A 22,067-nucleotide genomic window follows, 5' to 3' on the forward strand; every position below is an offset into this window, starting at 1 on the left:
CTTATTGCAAATAATTCTTTGTGCTCTGGTGCCTAGATCCAATTTCACAGTGGCGAGGGAGTACAGGATGCGAGCAGAGAAGTGCTGTGCAGTACAGGGCTGAGGTGAGCACGGACACTTGCTCTTGTGCCCCCCTTGCTTTGGGTGCCCGGCTGATCTAAAGAACAGAAACCAGGGGCACCACGGCTGTGGGGTCTGCGGTAACGTCCCATGTCAGCCCATAAGCAGTTTGGCAAAGGGGTTAAGAGGCTATCCCTTATTATAAACTCCATGTCATCAGTAGAATATGGGCTGGTAGGTGCATGGTTGTTGAACCGCAATTTGGGGGCTGGCTGTTCACTTTCCTTTACCAAGCAATCGCTTCTCCACTGACTTTCCTCTGTTGGGTTGTCTGCCCACCACTTCTCACCCTCTCTTTCCTCCTGTCTTTCACATCATTTCTTAAAGTGCTCTTCCTCCAGCAGTGCTTGCTCTCTCCTGGCCATGGAAACCCTGAGAATGGCTGTTCTGGCCAGCCCTGCTCGGGGTAGTTATAACTACTTAGTAACCATCTACCTCCTAACCACTAGTTATATCTACCCTGAGTTATGTTTTTTTCCAAAAGGAAAATGCTCTTTCCTGCTCTGTGAATCTATTCTCTACTTCTTGGAAGAGCTAAACTGGCCTGATTTCTATACTTCTATCCAGTCACTTTTTTAATCTCGCAGTCTTTTCTTAGTAGGAATAAGAGTGTGAAATATGGCACAGCAGAACTTCATTAGGTGGCCAGATACAAATGGATCAGCATAAGTGTCTAAGAAAGCACTTCCCTTGTTGCTGCAAGGGCCTCCCTAAGTGTGTAGCCTATGCCAGCTTTCCTGTAAGTGCTTTGCCAATGAGCAGGCAAGAGATACAGCAATCTGGATTTGAAGGGTTGCTTCTCGGCACTGGCAGTGAGATGGTGATGTGCCTCCGGGCGGCTTTTGGCAGCATTGCCTTGCTGACTTGCTCTGCTCACGGTCCCAAGCACACTTGCAGCATCTGGGGGAAATGCAGCCTCTCCGAAAGTGCTGTACCACTGCTCTGTGGTGGGGCTCACAGCTGAATTTCCAGATTGCTGTTCCTCCTCCTCTGGTCTATTCCTGTTCCATCTCCCTCTCTTCTCTTTGTCCATCTGGCCATTTGGTTAGGTGAATTGTTGGGAGCTATCTCTGAAGTTTCTAGGCTGTGCTTGAAATAACGGGTTAAGCTTCTCCCTGTCTACTCGAGCGTGAAACGCAGTCCCTCCTGCAACCCTCCAGTCTGAGTTAATTATTAAAATCCTGCTGTTGACATATGAGCATCTGTCTGTCCAGCTGCCATGCTGATTGACTCTTCATCATGTACTTGAGAAACATTCAGAGAGGTTTGAGAAATCGGTGTTGTGTATTTCAATGTATTCCTTTGTCTTTTCCCTCTGGAATTATCCATCTTGGAATGGTGAAATTTTTTTTTACCCTTCCTTTATATTCTCTCTTGTCTACCCAGTGCTTTGATCTGCGTCCAGAGCTGTGGTGGTGGTCTAAATCTCCTCTTGAAATGGAAGCAGCCCTTATTAGTCAAATGGGGGGTTATTTGTATTCCAGAGAATCTGGATGGCATCTTGGGATGACCTTGTACCTGGAGAAAATACTGTGAGGAGGATGGATAAATGCATGTGTAATTACAGCTGTCCCTGAACTCCATCTAAATTTAGAAACTGGAAGCCTGGGATTTGGCCTTTAAATGCTGTGGTATTGTCAACAAGCTTGCTGAGAAACAATGAAAGTGCTTCTCTGTTGTCTCAGGGTGATACAGCTATTCAGCACACATGGCTAAAAGATAAACATTATATTTCCTATTTTGATAAGAAATGTTTCCAACTGAAAAGATTTAAAATGATTCTGCTGTCAAGCTCTGGGGGCTCCCGTACAGTGTTTGATTTGTTTCCAGAGCCATTATAGCGCTGGCTTGCCTGATAATTAAGGAAATTTTGGGGGAGGTAGTTCAGAAGGCTGTTAACAAGAAATAAAACCATCTCTGATAGTGTCCCTTGGAAAATCATTTCAGAACAGCTTTCAGAAAACTATTTTAGAAAATGAACACGGCTGGCTCTGTGGGTGTCAGAGGTGGGTGTGAGTTTCCCCGTGGGACACGGTGGGATGAGGCTGGGAGTGGAAAATACTCTGTAAAATGTAGGTACTACAGTTTTAGTGCCATTGTCTTCCTTATCATGCTGATGGCAAATGGATGGCAACCAGGTGCTACAACAGTTCAGAGCGATACGTGATTTTTTTTGGCTGGCCTTCAACATGCTCTGAGAAGGAGCTCGTATCGCTCTTTGCTCACATTTCTCTTCAGGCTGAAGGTTAAAGAGGAAGCAATAGCCCTTCAAATAGCAGCCTGTCAAGAAACAAGGGGGAGTGCAGTTACACACAGATCACTCTCTCCCTGCAGCAGGGCTTGCTCACTTCTGGGACTCGTTAACATCTTCCAACCTGCATACCACTTTTGGGAGTGTTTCAGTGTGTTTAGACTTCAAATGTGTTGCCGAAAGGTTTTGAGAAACAGCTGTTTCCTAAATTTTCTTGCAACTGGTTCTTTTCTCCTGATTTTAGTGTGCTGTTCTGTCGTGGTTTAATTTCAGTCAGCAACTAAGCACCACGCAGCCGCTCGCTCACTCCCCCCCACCCAGTGGGATGGGGGAGAGAATTGGAAGAGCACAAGTTAGAAAAACTCGTGGGTTGAGATAAAAACAGTTTAGTAATTGAAATAAAATGATAATAATATGATAATAATAATAATACACAAAACAAGTGATGCACAGTACAATTGCTCACCACCCGCCGACCGATGCCCAGCCAGTCCCCAAGCAGCGGCCCCCCCGGCCAGCTTTCCCCAGTTTATGTACTGAGCATGACGTCCCATGGTATGGACTGTCCCTTTGGCCAGTTTGGCTGTGCCCCCTCCCAGCTTCTTGTGCCCCTCCAGCCTTCTCAGTCGGTAGAACATGGGAAGCTGAAAAGTCCTTGGCTAGTGTAAGCATTACCTAGCAACAACTAAAACATCGGTGCATTATCATCAACTTTGTTCTCATCCTAAATCCAGAACACTGTACCAGCTACTAGAAAAGAAATTAACTCTATCCCTGCCGAAACCAGGACATGTTCCTATTCTGTAGTTTCACTTCTCTTGAAGTGAAGCTGGCAAACCGCAGGAGACATCCTGGGATTTTTTTTTTCCCCAGTCTCCCAGCAAGCACTGAGCAACTGGAGGTCAATGAAGTGATTCTCTTGAATGGTCTTTTATTGTGCCCCATCAGTGCAGGTACCCTCCGAGGACATCCAGCCAGGGACACAAGCAAAGGAACGGCATTGCTTTGGATGTTGAGACCCTTTCATTCGTGCTGTCCTCGTGCCCTGCAGTGCTCCAGACAGATGCTTGTTCAGAAAGGTGTCTCTGAATGCGAGGGCATCCACAACCCCAGTGTGCAATCAGTATTCATTTTACATCTGTGAGATTGGATGGCTCGTGTGCGAGTCATTGTGGTGCTTTTAGAATCCAAATGTGCTCAGTTTTTCCAATCTGTTCTTAACTGAAGTTTTTTTGTGGTTTTCTTTTTTTTTTTTTTCACAGAGCTGGAGCATGATTGTAGGCAAAAAGCAGTGAGTGCTGTTGAGGACCTACTGTTCCTCCACCTGCCTACCTCCAGCCCAGCACCTGTTCTGCTTTTTTCAGGCTTCATTCACAAGCAAGTTCAGCTTCTGCAGCAAAGTTAAGCCAGAGCCAATTCTATAAGGACTGACAAAAGGGAGATTCAGGAAGGAAAGCAGCCTGTTTCTTGCTTTGCCAAATACATGTAGATGCCTCTGTAAGGAGTAGAGAAGGCAGTGAAGGGGCTCTTCGCATCAGTGAGGCAGAAGGTTTGGGAAGGCACCATCTGTGAGCTGGGAGAGGGAAGCTCTGGGGACTGAGGTTCCGTGGGTAGACCCCACGGTGCCCTGTGGAACAGCTTTGTTTCTGTGCTAATCGGAAGAAGCTCCAGGCAAAGAAACAGGAATTGAGTCTTTTTTTTTTTTGAGAAAGATGATTCTTCCCTTCCCTAACCAAAGTGGTGAGTGGCTTGTGAGAGGGAGAACAGCACAGCAGCTTGGAGGGCTGGCTGTCTCCAGGACGAAAAGCTTTTGCTGGGGAAGATCCATGTGTCTCAGAACATGCAAACTTGGGAGAGAAGGAACGAGCTTTGCAGAAAAGATGCGATTTGGTGGATATGCGAGATACTTGTGGGCCACTGAAGAGCAATGCCCAGCAGAGGGAGCAAGCCAAAGACTCTTCTGCCAAAATTGTGAGAAGCTGGAAAACTGTCTCTAGAAATGTAGATAGCGCAGCACCTTGCACTGTGTGCATTATCCTGTAGCTGCCAATCTAATAATTATTCCCCATAGCCTTTAAAATGCAGACAGCTCCCTTAAACTCCCAACTGTTAATAGAGTTTTCCCTATTGTCTTTGCTATTCAGGCTGCTTTTGCACTGGTGCCATACTTCATCTCTGTGCCCTCCTCCATCTACTGTAAAACACATCCCATCTGTTGTGGTGATTATGTCAGGAGTTTGGCAGCTGTCTTCTCACTTAATTGTCCACATTTCTTAACATGTGCTTCCTGCAGCATATTTTAATAACACTCAAATGGTTTGCAGAGCTATCTGTGGTGGAGTGGAGGGTACCTACACAACGTGTATAGTGGGGCACTTGGTTTCTATTCACAGGTTTTCTGGCTGGCATTCAAATTTTCTGCTCCTGTAACTCAAGCTTGCCCCTGGATACAAACACGGACACAGAAAAGTGTATCTGCAGGACTACCTGGCTAGGCTCCCTGTGCTGGCAGTGGAGACAAGTCCTTTCTCCAGAGGGTAATTCAGAGCAGGAGCCTGGATTAGCTGCTCTGAATCTGTTTTTCCCTCTTGGCTCTGCAGGGAGCTGAGGCAAAGGAGCTGCCACGTGAGGTTTCCCATGTTAGGAGGTGTGAATGCCCCAAGCTCTGACTGCTGCTGTTCTGGGAGCCACTTCTTTCCTACAGGGACTGTGTAGGACCCTGGCATGAGCAGTGTGACGTGGTATATGGATAGGCGCGAAAGCTTTTAGTAATGGTTAGGCGAGATGTGTATATCCAATACCTATTTCTACTCTGTAGAGTCACATAGATTCTCTGCATGAGAATTTTATAATCTATCCTTCAGAATAAAACTTCCAACCCCTTGCCTTGTTTGTGGTCAAAAGGGGTTGTTGATTCTGCATCAACGTCACCCGAGAGGGCTGCTGGAGCACCCAGCACTTAGCACCCATCTGTGAAGTGATGCAGCTGATCTATTCAGCCAGTTCTGAGTTTGTCTTTTACTGTCTGCAGGGAGGGCTTTGCCATGTCCTGTAAGCTCAAAATCCCAAAGCTCTCCCGGGTACTCCAGCGAGTACCACTCTTTTCTCAAGTGTGAGGAAAGTGTTCTCATTTTCAAATGAGCACCTGGCTGCATCCCAAACTCCTGCACTACTTGTGTGGCATTTCACTATGTAACCCCCACAATGGCACAGTTTAAATTATTGAACTAGCAAAGATGAGAAGAGCAAAACAAAAAGCCTCTCTCGGGGTGGAGATGATAAGGAATTGCTGGGGAAGTGTTTGCAAGAAGCTGCGATCACCACTGTGATGTCAGCTCAGCTGGGTAATCTTGACCTGACACACTGTCAGCCTCAGGTCAGAGAAGACACAGAAGTACCATACGTGAAGAGTGTGGAAGGAAATCAGACAGAAATGGTAAGGGAACTTGTTAGATGTGTTAAAAGCTAGGAGATCTGTTGGGTTTTGAAACTCACTTTAGGGTTATGAAGTTCATATTTCTCAGTTATCTGTGGTGATTCCCATGCTGGGAAGAGCATACCCATAACACGTGATTCTGACAGGATGCTTAGTGCTGCCTTGTTTACCTTTTTCTTCTAGATTTGTAAGGTTAATCTCCCAAACCCAAAACTTGAGGGTTCTTTTCTGGGTGCAGGAACTACTAACAAAATGTTCTTGGGTCTGCAGCCTAGAAACTGTCTTTCTGATTTAGAAGCTGCTCAGTCCTGCTTCTGGAGTGTGCTACGTGATGGTGAAATAGCTTTGTTGGAGTGCTGCAGGACTGCCTCGGAAAGGGTTCCCATCCCGGAAGCCTGCCTGTGAAAAACTTATAAGGAACATAAAGCAAATGTATTTTGATCTGTGCTATCATTTCTTGAGGGTGGGGATCTTAGAAACTTTAGGTTTTCCATTGATTTTTTTAATATGACCTCCATCTGGCAGCATATCAAACACTCTTATAGTAAATGGAGATCTCTTGGCAACTTTTCTCTTTAGGACAGTGAACTCTTGACATTCAACATCTCCCGGCACCAGTCATGGTGGAGTGAAAATGGTCCTGGCTGTGTAAGGAAGGAGGCTTCAATGTCTGGCATCAAAGGGCTGGATAGCCATTCCTACATCTCTGTGATAGGCTGTGCCTTGGAGTATCGGTACATCGAAGTCATGCACAGCTCCTTCCAGATCCTGATTGCGGTGAGTACACTGCTGAGAGGGCTGCGGGGTAGCAATTGTTGAGGAGATGCTGTTTGGTTTTATTTTTTTCCAGGCACAGAGGCTGGCCTGTATTTTCCACCCCATTTTGTATCATCTGATTGCAAAAGCCTCTGTAAATGTTTTTTTGTTTGTTTATTCTCCTGTTCTCTCTTATGAACAATATTGCTTGAAAGAATTGGAAATGGGTACCAGCAACCTAACACCTGAAGTAATGCATCCCATGCAACCATACAATAGCAAACAGTATCCCTGTTGGGGTGTGGAAATTCATGTTTTGACAAGGACAGAGACCCTTCTGAAGGATTTCTCTTATTCCACATGACTTAGTGATGGAGCACATATGTGCATATTTGTTGTGAAGGAATAAAAGGGAGAAGATCCTTATCTCCAGAAATTGAAAGAAATGTTAAGGAAGCAGAAAGCAGCATATTTTCTTTCTGCTGACACCTAAGATACATGTACTAAATGTTTTCATCAACTCTTTCCTTGTCAGAGTCTTCCACAGGCTTTTTAAAGTCCTCTGCAGTAATTCAGTGTCCTTAATGTTCACTGTTAATTAATTTGTTTCTTGCTTGTCTGTGAAATTAACTGAAACAAAATGTCCATTGTGCCCCTAGCTTCGTCAGTACTCTTGCATTGTGTAGCTGCATTAGAGTTAGCAGCCTGCATCTTTCTAATCTGCTTTGGTTTACTCTGTGGTTAATGGCTTTAAGTACAAACGGACACGAACTGATGAAACATTCACATTTCAGCTTTCAGTTTTGGCTTAAAAAAGAAGGGTAACTTGCCCTGATTAAATGTTAAGGGATAACAAATAGAGAAATTCCAAGCTTCTGGAGTGCCAAGTACTTCTCTGTGTGTTTTTGGTACAACTTTCCGCTGTCTTGATCCTGCATTTCCTATTAGCTGGGATGATCTGTGTGACCCAGTGAATTGCAGGGAGGGGGGAAGACTCAGACCCCTTTCTTGCCACATCACAAAAACGAGGAAGACGGAGAAGCTTCTGTTTCCTGAGTTGGACGGACTCCCTGGTGTGCGTGCTGGCTGTTAATATTTGGTTAGTTCTCCTTCAGGGAAAATGATCTGCATTAAACTGTCCGAGAGTTGCGTCAATGCATGTGTATGAGAAAGGCAAACCTATGTATCCAGAAGAATAGAGCCTGTTGTCTTTTATAAAGGCCGTTAGCTGGAACGGGATTGATGCTGCTGAGCTGGTGCTGTTCCTGAGTTTGGTGAAACAATTGACAGACTTTGAAGTCAGAACATCCCAGACTTTTAAAGTGCAGAAGTATGTTGCTGTTAGCATCCTTCCTAAACGCCTCAGCTGGCACGAGGCCCTGTGCCCCAGGCTAGAGGTTCAGCCAACAAACGGTCCTGAGTTTGTTTGGAATAGACCTTTGTTTTATGGCAGCTTACTAACTTAGGCACATGGCCCTGAGCTAAGCGATCGCACCGATATACAGGAGTCTCTGTCTCTGGGAGTGTTTTCTCCTTTGCTTCTTCCCAAAGGCACATGACAATATTCTCCGTGCATCTGCAAAATGCCCCAAAGGGCCAGATGGTGAGACAGAGGAGGGAACTATAAGATAAAATAGGGTTTAGGTAAATATTTTCTCTCTCCTTCTCCCTGAGATTTAAGTTGCAGTGGATTTTTGAATCCTAAACCCTGGAAATGAGGCTGAAATACTTGTATGCAAGCAATCTGTATGGGATGAGCTATGCAGAGTGAACTGAATTTCTACTTGTCCTGTAATGAAGGTAGAGTATTGAAGCCCCAGGCCTGTAACTCCTGCCAGCTCTGAAATGCTCATATAATTTTGTCATGAAGTGGGAGAAATAGAGCTTTTCCTCTCTGCTTTGCTGAGGTAAGGCAGAAAGCAAGCCTTCTCACTTTCTCACTCAGACCTTGCCTGAAAACAGTCAGCCAGTTCTCTCCCTTTTTAGTCTCTGAGGGTCAAACTCTTTGATCCCTGCCAGTATTTTTTTCTGTTCTCTTTATCTCATTTTAAGGCAGATTTTATTACAGGCTGCTGTCCTTCCCAGAGCGCCTGGCAGGTACTGTGCTGCAGACGGGCAGGGAGACCGGATCGATAGTACAAAAAACATGACTAGGAACTTGAAGGCTCAGGGGATGCAGCAAGAGACATGACCTAGTTCCCTCCTTGTCTGCCATGCTTTTGAGACTGGAATAGTCAGTTCCCTGTTAAGAAGGGCAAGGGACAGGCAAAATTGTGCTTTCTGTAGTTTTTGCTTTGCCTAATGGTTTTTAGAACTTGTGGGGTGGGGGGTTGTCTTTGTGTGGTTTGTGGGGTTTTTTTCTTTTATTCCAGCTATGGTAGTGTGAAATCCATGTTCTTTAACTATGCAGTACCCAGCTGTGGACACTTTGTTTGTTTTCTGGAAATACCAATTCCTTGAGACTGTTGAGGAACTGTAGTGCACCGTATTGTGTACTTGGGGTAAGGCTCACTGAACTCAATCTTGCATGCCAAAGGAGAAGGAAAGCAAACCTGAAGCCATATGGCGAGCACGGTGTTGGCTGTCATCTTGACTCCTGCTGACTGTATTATCCTGCTCCTGGGCATACATTTGAAGATACATAAGGTCTCAGTCTGCTTTCGCCCAGAGCTTGTCTGTACTCCTTGAAGGCAAAAGCAACTCCTTTAATCTGGAATGCGATCAAACTTGGGCATATCAGTCACCATGTGTGATACAAGTAGCTGTAGGGCCCGGTATGAAAATCTTTCTCAATACTTTAGCACAGAACACAATGGAGGAAAGCTCATTGTAACAACATCTTAAAGTCTGTACTGTTATAGAAATGTCACTGTAAAACTAATCCTATCAACCCAATTAGGAAACGCAACAGCAACTAGTTTGTCAAGAAATCAAATCTGCTTTCTTTTTATCTCAGCAAGGATTCATCTTGCACCTCCCCAACTTGCCAGCCAGCAGGGATAGGAGTGATTGCTGGTTTTGAAATACCTGGCATAGCTCTGGGCTGTCCATATGGTAGTTCTGGGAGTGGGGAGGGTTAGGCTTTTCCTGAAGCTGAATGGGATGGAAATTGGAAATGTCTTCCCAACCAAGAGAACTCAGTGCCTGCCTGTCTGCTGTTTTCACTCAGACTGACAGGTTGGAAGGTTCCCAGGAAGGCAGCAATGCAAGCCTTGACAGCAGATGTTATGTGAGAAGCAACGCACAAGAGATGCTTTGCTGTTGGCAGAAGCTAGATTTTCAGTGATCGTAATTGCATCCAAAGAATAAAGAAGGTCAAGGAATCAAAGGATTTTGATTGCCTCTTTTTGGCTATCTGGTCACAATAGCTCTTTCACAAGCTGGCTTTTTGCTTTCTTATAGCAGAGATCTCTTCATTTCCTCCCTCTCGCACTGACGAGAGCATATGCACTTCATTAGCTCTGATTAGAAGTGAAACCTAGAATACATCTGCCCTGAAGGAGTAGACTGCACATATTCTCTGTGGTGGAAAAACCAATGGCAAATTTTTCTACTGAAAGAAGTCTTGAAGAGCCCAGAATCTTCACTAGGACAGCTGTAGACTAAAGCTAAGATTTTACACAAGCAACAGTAACACCTCCTAAAACTTGCCTTCCCATCCTTCCTGTATTTTGCACACTCACAGCCAGCTGGTCCCTTTCTGTAGATCTTGCTGTAATTCAGTCTTTCGGGCTCCAGCACTTCAGTTCAATGCTGCTGTTTTGTGAACACTTTTCAACTCACTATTAAAAAGTTAACTTCAGATGACTGAGGGGCAGAGGGATGTACAGACTTACGTTTTCCTCTTTTCCTTCAGGCACGCTTATCTCTTCCTGTCTTTCCTGCTCTGTTCATTTGCCTGCAGAATGCTTGGGACATCCCAGCTCCATCCTCTTTTGTTCGGCAGCATGTGTGCTCCCAGGCTGTCTGACAGGCTGACTGAACACACCTGCCCACAACATGTGTTCCCAATAAAAGCTTAATTGGATACTTCTGCAGCCTGGAGGAAGCTGGTACTGAACATGCAGAACAAACAGAGAAACAGCAGCAGAGTCTAAAGCCCCAAAACATTCTTTGGGGAATTAGAGCAACAGCTAAGTGTCATTTTACATCACTGACGTTTTCCCTCCTCTTCCACCTTCCTTACATAATTTGCAAAGATCTAAGTATTATTGCTATTTCCCTGGGATAACAGAGGTTAAAACTCTCTTTCCTATTGAAATCAGCAACCAAGATGGCACTTTGAGCAAGAGTGAAATTACTTCCAAATTCTTGGCCTCTGTGAAGCCTTCTGTTCTATGTTAATTGCTGCTAAACTTGGTGATGTTTGGGGGCTTGATATGTCTTCATGAAGGATGCAGTCTGAAGGGAACCGTTGGTGTCTCTTGGGGTCTGCTCACCCCGCATTCTAGCAGGCTCTTCCAGTGAAAAGGACCGGACAATAGGAGCGGCATTTCTCCTCTGTAGCTATATTTCATTCATAATTCATGCAGAAGGAGAGACATGGGGAATCCCAGGAGTTCATTTCATCCCTGAGGTGATATGTTTAATTATAGCTTAGGTCAGCCCATATAAAAATCAATTCATGTTTATGTTGTATGTCTCTTCCCTCCTTGCCACTGAAACTGTCCTCTTCTGGCCAGGTCACAAGACTAGCAAAAAAGTGCCATTAAATCAACAATTTTTTTATTGATGAAACCCATGTAAAGAAGGAATGGATTATGAAGTCAATAAAAAGTAAAATTTAAACACTAAGCAGGTAATTTTGAAACAAAGCCAGGCGATAGAAGAAATAAAAAAGCAAACCCTCCACTCTACTGGAGCTGGAATTAGAGGTTTAGGGAAGTTCACTTAATTCACTAGCTTTTGGCTGGTTGGTTTGTTTTTCTGGATGCAAAAGGTCACCTTAGTCATAAAAGGAAAAAACATACGGGGTGAGAAGAATGATGGTTGAGGGTATGAGGCATTAATTTCTGTGCAAAACAAACTTCCCAAGTCAATCTTGCTGCTTCCTTGGTGCTTCTGAACCGTGAACAATTTTCAGAGGTTTAACAGGTTCCCCGTGACAGTATAGCTGATAATCATTCACGCACTCTGCCCATAAACTGGGCCGGTAAGTCGTTTTCATTGTTAATACTATCATGAGTTCCCTGACACAGATACCACATAAGGTTTGTGTGTACATGTTATAGAGTATAATAACAGTGAATGGATTTAGGGCTGCCACTTTGCATGGCTATTAACCCAAAGTTCCTACCCTGGGGCATGATGAAAAATCTGGGGGAAGAGAAAACCTTCCTAGAGTTCCCTTGGAATCAGAGCACACGCTCAAGATGCATCTTTCCTGCTTGGATATTTGTGTGTGCGTAAACTGCACAATTTGACCTTATATCCTGTAAAATGTAAAAGGCTGGATCTTCAAACTATAAAAATGCTAGAGGAAGTACAAAGAATGTGTGTAACCACACTCCTAATTTGATCCTGGGGCGACAGCAAACGCACTTACACGGGAGACCGGAGCGTGCAGGCGGGTGGTCAGACATCTCACTGAATGCTGGGACGGCTTTAAGCTGCAGCACTCTGTTTTTCCCAAGAGCAGCTGCAAGTGTTCACGTCGTTAGCTACCCCAGCCCAGCTGATGAGCGCTAATTGCTGATTTCGCAGCCAAGCCCACTCGTGACGCGAGGCAACGGGGAGCAGCCTCGGGGGCTGCGTCAGCACCACGGCCAGTTCCCGGGCCGGGGCCGCAGCCCGGCCGCCGAACCTGCCCCCAAACTACCACAGGCTTCAGAAAGAAAAACACGCGCCCCGGGTTTTCTGCTTAGCACAGTACAAGCAATGGAAGAGAAGAAAAAGCTCTGATTATTCTGATTTTTTGGTTTGGGGTTGTTTTTCTTTTTTTGTCTGCCTTTAAAAAGCAATGGGTTCTACTCAGAGGCAATTCTAAAAGTCAGCAGGTAAAATTAGATTGGCCGTTGCATGTGGCTTTGCGGTTACCATCACGCCCAGAAGGCTATTTTATTTTTTTTTCTGCATGAAGTCCTCTGTAGCTCATAGAAACTTAGTATGAAGCAGCCCTGGTTTCAAAAAAACACAGCAGGGGAACGAATGAGTCCATAGCGCTACCTCTCCTCCACTGAGACATAGTGGGACATGCTTGCATAGGGCCCACCCAAGAGGAAAGGAGAGAGCTGGCTTGTCTTTCAGATGATTATAGAAAATTGTAAAGGAAATACAGGTTTAGTGATGCTACAAAAACATTCCATTTCCTTCCAACAAGGCGTGTTTTGTCGGGGAGAGCTGGAGAAATCACGAATGCCTTATAACTCCCCAGTAGAAATCTCATTATCTTGCCTTTTGTTTTCTGGTGTGATGTATTTTTCTGTCATACTAAAAATGAATGGACTCTACTTTTCAAGCCCTACCATGCATCATTCTGTCTTCCCTTAGAGTGAGTCACTGTATGTTACATTCTAACTCTTGTTCAAAAGATTTGAGTTCACAGTGGAAAACAATTATGTCTCAGAATAACTTTACTAATACAGTTACTGTCAACCAAGATCTCGCTAAGTGGGGTGTTATGTAAAGATGTAAAATGAAGGATGGAGAGGATATTTGATTAACAGGAAGAAGGCAAAGCAAAATAAAACCCTGCTGGATCTAGAATGCTTAACTCCCGTAGTACCAGAAGTTTGTTTCTCCATTCAGGCTGAGTAACAACTTGCTACTGAAACGGAATGAGGCAGTTCTGATGCTTTAGAGCTTCTACAAACCACCAACTAAGGACAGACCCACCAGGCTACTTCAGATTGCTTTTTTAATGTTCACTCTAGTTTTCTGCTCTAAAGACTGCTCTGAGCGATGGGTTGACATGAGGGCCACACCATGCTAGCATGGCTGTTATTTGAGAGGCACCCTATTGTTTTACTGCTCCTTCCCTGCTTCTATCTGGTTCCCAGGAGGTGGCAATTTACTGCTAACCTATGCAATTTGTGAATTAAGACCATTGCTGTCGTCTTGTCTGTTTCTCACTGTGCTCTGGCCCATTTACTTTGTAGGCCCGATGCTTGATTAGTCCTTGCAGAAGTGTTTATTCTCCACAGATAGAAAGAACCTTAGAAATTGTAGAGCTAAAGACCGGGATTTCTTTCCAATGAATTTTTGATCTCCAAGCCTACGTTACTGAAGATTTCAGTGTCTCTGAACATTGCTGCCAGTACGTCACCATTTTTATGGTTAACTAAGTTTCTATCTCATCTGCATAAAAGCTAGTCACATCTTGTTGGTAGCTCCCACACCAAAGTAATTTCTCTTCCTTTGCATACCCCTTATGACAGGAATACAGAGCTGATGAGTTCTCGTCCCTGGTTAATAAAACCTACCCCTGTATGTCCATGTGTCTGTCCTGTACGTAGTCGTCTGTCTAAAATGTTACATAAGGCACTCTCCTGCACCCTCATCACTTCTTACAGAGAGTAAACTTAGCACAGTAGTTTCAGTGGCAGCAAAGCCAGCCCATGTTCTTGCCAATCATTCTAGCAACAGCAGGCTGCTACTCTGAAGGGGAGGATGGGTCTTGCAAGTTTTTAGTTTGGACCTTTGAGTATGCTCCCAGCAACGTCTTCCCCTAACCCTACGCCTGCACTCCCTACCTTACAGCAAATATGACTTGGCCTCACCATTACAGTAATGCTGCCAAGTTGACAGTAAATGATGGCTGTTGAAGTTGTGCCAAGTGGGTTTTGACCAGTCTTGCAAGATTGATGCTAAAATGATTTATTCTCTCTATTTTCCAGCTGGTGGGCTTTGTCTACGCCTGTTACGTTGTTAGTGTTTTTACAGAAGAAGAAGACAGCTGTAAGTATTTATCAACAGATCCCTTGGCAAAGGTTTTATTAAATTTTATTTCTCTCTCAGATGTTTGTCTATCAGGACTGAGTTGCCATCATTCTTCTTTCCATCTCTCCATCTATGTGATATGGCACTACCTGCCTTTCAAGGATCAGCTGTTTTTACTGTGAGGTTTTTTCCCCCATGTCACCATGTGTTAGATGCTGTAATTCTGCTACTCTTTCAGCCCACAAAAACTTGGGTGTTGGCTACTCACTCAGGTTAGGCTTTAAAGAAACTGGGCAGCTTCTTCTGTTCTCAAACTTATATAGCTTAATGCCACTGAAATATTGCCATTGTAATTAGGAGTACCTACAACAAAAAATACAGCCCGGTAATCAAGCAGGCCACTTGCTGAGTATCATATGCCACAAGCCGAGGATGAAGCAGAGCATGAGATTTCTTGCCAAGAACCAACCTGACCACTTAATTTAAAAGCAGAGGAAGTACTGTATCTGAATTACAAGAAGGAGGAAGGAGCTGACTCTCTCATGTTTGGTATAGAAATATCTTAAGTGTCATGACGTGTCAGAGAAGAGCAAAGACTCAGAGGAATCACAATCACACAGGTTGGGTCTGTGGGATCTCTCCAGGTATCTATAACCTGGTCCTGGATTACTTTTCCCTCCTAAAACTCCATTTAAGAGCAATAATTTTGCAAGCAAAAGAACAGACACATAGGGTTCAAATAAATGTGAGTCTGATTTCTTTGGCAATGTATTGCCTTTCTGTGTTTGAATTCTCAGCATGTTTGAATCAGGAAAGTCTTACTGAAATCAATGGGTCTAGGCCAGTTTACTCCAGGTAAGGATCCGATCCAAAGGCTTTAGATCTAAGTATCACTTCTTTAAGACATTCATTAGGTTTGTGAAAGTAGCTTTGTTGTTTTAAAGAGCAGCTGGCATGGATTTTAGCTGAAAAACCACAGCTTTGAACTGAATATTTGAAAGTATGTGAAGAATGTTGATTTCATAGGAGTGAGATGATATGCATTTGCTTATCTGACTTGTCGTCATGTTTTTCTGTTGCTTCCTGTGTGGCTGAACTCATTCTACTGACTTTACTGATCATTTGTTTAGAGCTTGGCAATGCACTACTAGCGAAATAGCTTGAGTTCTGAGCCCCTTTTGAATATTCTAAGGTAATAACTTGACAGAGCTCATTTTTATAGTAGGGATCTGTTAGGAGAGGCAACCACATGGAAGAAAGCTTTATCTAGAAACGCGGAGCTGTTAATTTCAGGATATGTATTTTTTTTCCACTAACAAATTCCTTTTCCCTCCCAGTTTCCCAGCTTGGAGTTAAAATGCCAGCTTGAATAATTAACAATGACAAACCATCAATATTTCACACTCACAGTGGTAGATCCTTCCAGTGACCTGAACAAATTTGAGCTGCGTTTTAATTTTCTCTTCCATTTGTGGTTTCCTTTAAATGTTGCTTTGATATGCAGCATGAAGTAATTATAAGTGCTGAGGCACATTAATCAGGAAGCTCATGCTAACGTGATTTTCATGAGAAAACACAGCAGTAGGGATCTACTAATGCTGAATTATGGGCAAGAATATTTTAGATGTGCTAATACACTGTAATATATTGCAACAATGAACCACAGTTAATTTTTTTTTTTTTTAAGTGACTTGGATTTTGAGTGCTTCTGTGGTTGGGTGCTCAGATGATAGGACTTTTGTTTGTTCAAGGTACTAAACAGTTACTGAAAATTGCAATTCTTTAAGGTTTCCTAATTTAGACATTCCACAACTGAGGTAATATAGTTAGTATCTGTTTTTTAAAACTGCAAACTGTCTTGATTTTAAAATACTCAAACATTTTCAAAAGTGGCTGAGAAAAAGTCAAGTCTCACTGGAACTACTGGGAATTATCCCCCCAGTTAACTTAGAACCTCTACAGATTTCGCCCATTAACTGACAGTTGTTCCAAAATCACAGTACCAGCATGAAGTTATCCATCAAGATGGAATTCGTGATAATACATTGTCCTTGGGTTTCTAAATATATTTTAAGAGGGTTTTTTTCCACTTCCAATATATTTAGTAAATATTTTTCTATTGTTTGTTCACTAAAAAATACCAAAACTCTTTAGCTAAAATTTAAAATAATAGTGCCACCTTCAGGAAAGAAAAATAAACAGGCATTTATATAGTTAATAAGACTCTCCAGTTATTTTTAAATGGCGTTTGGACCAGATAGTTTTCACACTTCCGAACAAAATGCACTACCTTGGCACCAAAAAGTGGTCTAAGCTGGATCTGTTTTAAAGGTTTTTGCAAGGCCTACTAGGTCAGTCACAAATCAGAACACATCATACCCCTACTGACCTGGCTATGTTGGCCAGCTCAATAATATAGACTTGGCCTAATTTCAGGGGAACTAAGAGAGACTTGGAAAATTCTTCCATGGTTACTAAGGGAATTGTCACTTAAAACTTTCCTTGTTTAGTTACATTGCCCTTATGTGAATACTGGAGAAGGGAAGCATTGTTCCTGTTTGTATACAATTAAAAGAAATTGAGTTGGCAGAGGGGACGTGAAAAATATCAGAGCTGAAGATAATGAGGTATTTGCAGTTTTCCAAAGCTGCTGTTGTCTGTCTTGCAGGAAAGACAAGTGGGGCAAGAAAATTCCCACTTGACTATATAACCTTCACGGGGATTACTGTGCTGCCAACTTCTCCGCTGGTGTTCACTCACGAGCCATTCCCCAGCTTCCTTCTTTCAGCACATCACTGAATGGCTGAGGCTTTGTCAGCTCAGTTCTCATGTGAAGGCACAGCATGGTGGCAATATCCAAGGAGGCTGAGGGAGGCCCTCTTGTTTTTCTGGAGCCTTTTGTTAGCTCTGTGCTTTAAGTGTTGTGTTAGCTGAATCTCCTCCTTGGCACACTTGCCCATCCCAGGAGATCCTGGAAAAGAGGTCTGTGCAGGCAAAGATTTCCACCAGGCAATCCATACCTGAAAAATCATTTTTCTGTTCTCTCACTAATTTTTGTGTTATGCCATGACATGCACCAACTTTCTCTTTCATTTCCTTTCAACTTTCTGGCCATGTTTGTTTGTTTATTTGAGTTTTGATTTTTTTTCAGTTGATTTCATTGGTGGATTTGATCCATTTCCTCTCTACCATGTCAATGAAAAACCCACCAACCTTTTGTTCAAGCAGACATACCTGTAAGTATCATCTCCTGTGCTAAGAGGCTATGCATGCCTCATAGTTTTATGGCTCAAGGTTGCCACAGGTTTGGGTTTTTTCCTCCTTGCAGGTTGATTTCTCCAGCAGGCTTTTCAGGCACAGAAGGAATGAGCAAGTGGACACCAGAAGGGGTGAAACTGCTTCTGCTCAGCCCCAGATTGCCAGGATGAAGCTGGTGTTGCCGTACTTGGCTTATAGCAGTGCTGTTTGATAGGAAGCAGTGGGGCCAGCTGTAGGATGTTATTGTAAACAAACTACTGGATGCCTTTTCCTTGAAGAAAGCAAAGAGAGGCTTTTCAGCCGTGAATGGTGCCCAAGCAGGTAAAGGTAGGAGCTGTGAGGAAGGAAGAATCAGCCTCAGTGGATGCTGAGAGTAAGCTGTAGCGATAGCAGAATATGATTCTCAGTCTCAAGGTTAAATTGTGGTCTGTCAGGCAGAGCCTCAATGACGGATCTCTACTGGGGTAAAATTTATGCAACATCTGGTTACTTAAGCTGTATTTTAGCTCTGTGGACAGACAATCGTAACTGAACTCTGACCTATATATCCATGCAATTTTGATCACTGGCCATGTCTTTGTCATCCTCCAGTAATCTTCTCATGGTAGCACCACAAAATTTGACTCTGTCTTGGGTACAGGGTCTCCCTGTATCTGCTTTTACTTCTAGGGAACCTGCAGGGTACAACGCTAACACACCAGTGAATTAAATTAAACCAAGCATTAGATGGCTTGCTCTTAAGGTTTCATTTCTTTTTTTTAAATTCTCTTGCCTACAAGAACAGAAGCTTCTGTGTGCGGGGCATCCCAAGAGTTCAGCTGAGAGCAGGGAGCAGAAAGGGGAGTTGTCCACAGCAGCTCCTGTCATACCACTAATAAAGATCTATTGCTGAATTCCAGCTTCTGCCCTCTGATAATCCCCTCCCACTGCTGAAGGCACAAGATCACACTTTCACGCAGTCCACTTAAAAGCTGGTTCTTAATGAGATTCTCAAACATAAAGGCCAGTATTAGCTGTTTAAAGCAGCAATAAGATCTGAATTTTTGATACTCCTTAAATCGAGCTGCAAGAAGGCAGTTCAACGTGCAGAATTTTTTTAAAGCAGCTGCTAAGGGAGGTTGTTTTTTGGGAATAATGTTACCAGAGAGTCCTGCCAAAAAGAAGGATGTGAGGATGGGGGAGAAAAGTGGGGCTCAGGGAAGAAAAACTGCCCCCAAATAGATTTGTAAGTGTGCCCCTCTAATGTAGTATAGACTTACTACCCACTTTGGCACTGCAGCACGCAGCACGCGACCAGGAGAACAAGTCATCTTTGCAAAGCAGTTAAATTCCCTGTAACTTTGGGGGTGCAATAGCATTATTAGAAGGGATGCTACAGGAGATTAAATATTGATTTCCCTCTCATTTTGTCACAGTGGGATGGAATTTTCCATAGTCTGCAGAAGCTGTGGAGCTTTAAGCAGCTCCTTGATGAACTAGCTTGATACAGCAGCGTGCTGAAGAAACATCACGCTTTTACAGTATGGGGCTTGGGCTGTTTTTTTTTTCTTAAAATGACAAATTCTGTACTAGTACTTATAAATGAAGTTTTCTATATGGGGACACTGCAATATGAACAGAAGCGAGCAACGTAAAACTTCCTTACAAGGGTCTCAGTAAGCTGGTAAGCTATTAATGAAGTACACAGATAATTCTGTTGTTCTTCAGTCCCATTCTTCAGACCATCACTTATCTACTGATAGCTTCTGCCAGCACAATAGAATATTTCTTTCTGGCTAACAGGAGATGAAAACAGCTGCTGAGCAGTAGATAAGGTGACCCTCTATAAATTTCACAGCAGCCACCAAGTAGCAATTTTTGTTTATTTATTTCAGCCTAGCTATTGCCTTTCTTCCACATGTATGAATGAGAGTGAGAGGAGGAACAGATACTTGATTCTCAACTAATGATGCCATGGAGTTTCGCAGTCTGGGGCACCGAGTGCCAGACACCCTTGTCCTGCTGTGAAAATCATTTTGTGATGACTGAAGGCATTTTCTTTTTTTATATACTGTTCAAGAAGATGCAAACCAACAAATACATCCAACTTCTTTCAAGTTTAAATTTATAGAACAGCTAGGGGTCAGGAACATGGACTTTCTGGTTTTAATTCCTTTTTGTTGAAGGAAATGCTGAACGAAACCAAATCTATTCTACAACTACTGACTTGGAGCTAACTGCAGCCATGAACTTTCATTTTAAGATGGCACCACCCCATTGTCAGTAGTCAGCTGCTCTCCTGATAACGCACGTGTCCTGTTGCCGCAGCTCTCTAACAGGATCACTTTCCTTCATTCCCTGATGGAATTACCCTATTCACTCCAGTTTTATCTGTCCTTTTCTGATGAGATCGCACTCTTTCCTCTCCTCCCAATGTGCCCTTTCCCTTGTCCTGGCTTGCATTTTTCCCTAGTCTCTCTTCTTCATCTCTCCAAATTTATGAATTTTCATAGATCTGAAGGCCCCACAGGACAATGACATTGACCCAGACTGATGTGCATAGCTTAAGTCCAAGACCAACCCCCATAACCTCTGTATCAAGCACGCAGCCTATGAGTTAGATAACTTTTAAATATGCTGTCACAGTTCAAAGATATTAAAGGGAGACTGCTGTGTTCCTTGGCAGCCTACTGCAGTGGTTATCAGCTGCTAAATTCAGTATTCAAGATGTACACCCCACTTCTGGCTTTCAGCTTCCGTCCACTGCACTGACAAAAGTTCTTAAATACCTTTGCCTCCCCAAACTATTACTGATAATGGGTACTTCCAGACCACAATCCAGTTATCTCCCAGCTTTATCACGGTAACCTACTGACCTCCTCGACTTCAGTTGCAAGTCTCCAGTTAGTGGAAAACCTCACAAATTATCAACAGCCAGGTTATATTTTTCTTTTAAAAAAAAGCCGACAACAAAAAAAAAAAAATCAACCAACAGTTTTGTACTGTTGCTTACAAAGACATGATTTAAGTGTGCTTCATCTTAATTAGCACCTCCAACACTCACACAGCAACAATGAAATTCTATAAATACAGTTATTTCTATTTCAGGTTCCACGACTACTTCTGTTCTACATTTCATTGACTCCAGGGGGGTTTGGTTGTGATAGTTCCTATTTCAAGTCACAAGCTTAAGTAAGAGAGGCTCAAATTATCATGAAAAAATTGTTCTGGAAGTTTTACTGTGTAATAGAATTACCCTTAATCTCACTGCTGCTTACCAATCAAGGCACTGCACTAATTATTTAATAATAATTCATTAGGAATCTTGATAGAAGATACCTTAAAGTCTTCAGTGCATGAGTTTCTGGGTCAAAGTGCTTAGCCAAAGGATAATAAATTACTTATTGAAAACCAAAGTTATTTTCCTGAGGCCAAAAGGGAACATTTCCAATGAGTTTTCAGGAAGGAAAGGCTGAGCTCTTACCCCTCCTTAGCTAAAGCTCAAATTCAGGCCATGCCTGCTTGCACCACTGTCTCCTCTTAGGCTGCACAGGACAGGACATCAGCTCTGGGTTGCTCTTCTTGTTCACTTGTAGTAACAGAATTCTCATCATTTGAGGCAAGGAAGCATTCTTGCACTGGTAACTCTGGAAGGGTTAACGAAGCCAGCTGAATATGAGCCAGCAGTGTGCTCAGGTGGCCAAAAAGGCCAATAGCATCCTGGCTGGTATCAGAAATGGTGTGGCCAGCAGGACTAGGAATACGATCATCCCCCTGTACTCACAATGGTGAGGCCACACCTGGAATACTGTGTTCAGTTTTGGGCCCCTCACTGCAAGAAAGACACTGAGGTGCTGGAGCATGTCCAGAGAAGGGCAACAAGGCTAGTGAAGGGTCTGGAGAACAAGTCTGATGAGGAGCAGCTGAGGGAACTGGGGTTGTTTAGCCTGGAGAAAAGGAGGCTGAGGGGAGACCTCATCGCTCTCTACAACTACCTGCAAGGAGGTTGTAGCGAGGTGGGGGTCAGTCGGTCTCTTCTCCCAAGTAACAAGCGATAGGACAAGAGGAAACGGCCTCAAGTTGCGCCAGGGGAGGTTTAGATTAGATTTAGATCTCCCTGCCTTTTAAGACTGTATTTATAAGGCCAAGCAGCGAATTGCACAGTTGTGAGGCTCCTGTCCATAATGCTCACTGTGATCTGGCACCCCAAGTACTACATTATATTTATGGCTTAAGAGCTTTAATTTGATTTTTAGTTGTGTAGCCAGATTTCACTGACTGCTTTCCTCAGATCTACCAGTGGAAAGGACTATAGGGTAACATAGGGTGTGACTTTTATCAGATTTAGACTTCAGTATTGACAGGGTAGCAACAGGAGGCATTGGTTAA

General features: G+C 43.4%; 1 protein-coding gene across 3 annotated transcripts in view; it reads left to right on the forward strand.

The window, feature by feature from the left end:
* The window catches only part of NKAIN4 (sodium/potassium transporting ATPase interacting 4), a 52,709-nt gene that overhangs the window by 29,255 nt on the left and 1,387 nt on the right, over nucleotides 1-22,067 (forward strand). For 2 of the 3 annotated variants that reach the window (XR_012996488.1, XM_076352101.1), the window contains exons 4-6: nucleotides 6,387-6,584; nucleotides 14,399-14,459; nucleotides 17,593-17,677. Coding sequence is in view for 2 of the 3 variants with exons in the window: in XM_076352101.1 (XP_076208216.1) it covers nucleotides 6,387-6,584; nucleotides 14,399-14,459; nucleotides 17,593-17,677 (344 nt within the window). In the remaining variant the exon portion in view is untranslated. The remainder of the gene's footprint in view (nucleotides 1-6,386; nucleotides 6,585-14,398; nucleotides 14,460-17,592; nucleotides 17,678-22,067) is intronic. The other variant, XM_076352102.1, reaches the window with a different exon arrangement.

The sequence above is a fragment of the Aptenodytes patagonicus genome, chromosome 14, assembly GCF_965638725.1.
Source record: "Aptenodytes patagonicus chromosome 14, bAptPat1.pri.cur, whole genome shotgun sequence".
NCBI classification, from domain to species: domain Eukaryota; kingdom Metazoa; phylum Chordata; class Aves; order Sphenisciformes; family Spheniscidae; genus Aptenodytes; species Aptenodytes patagonicus.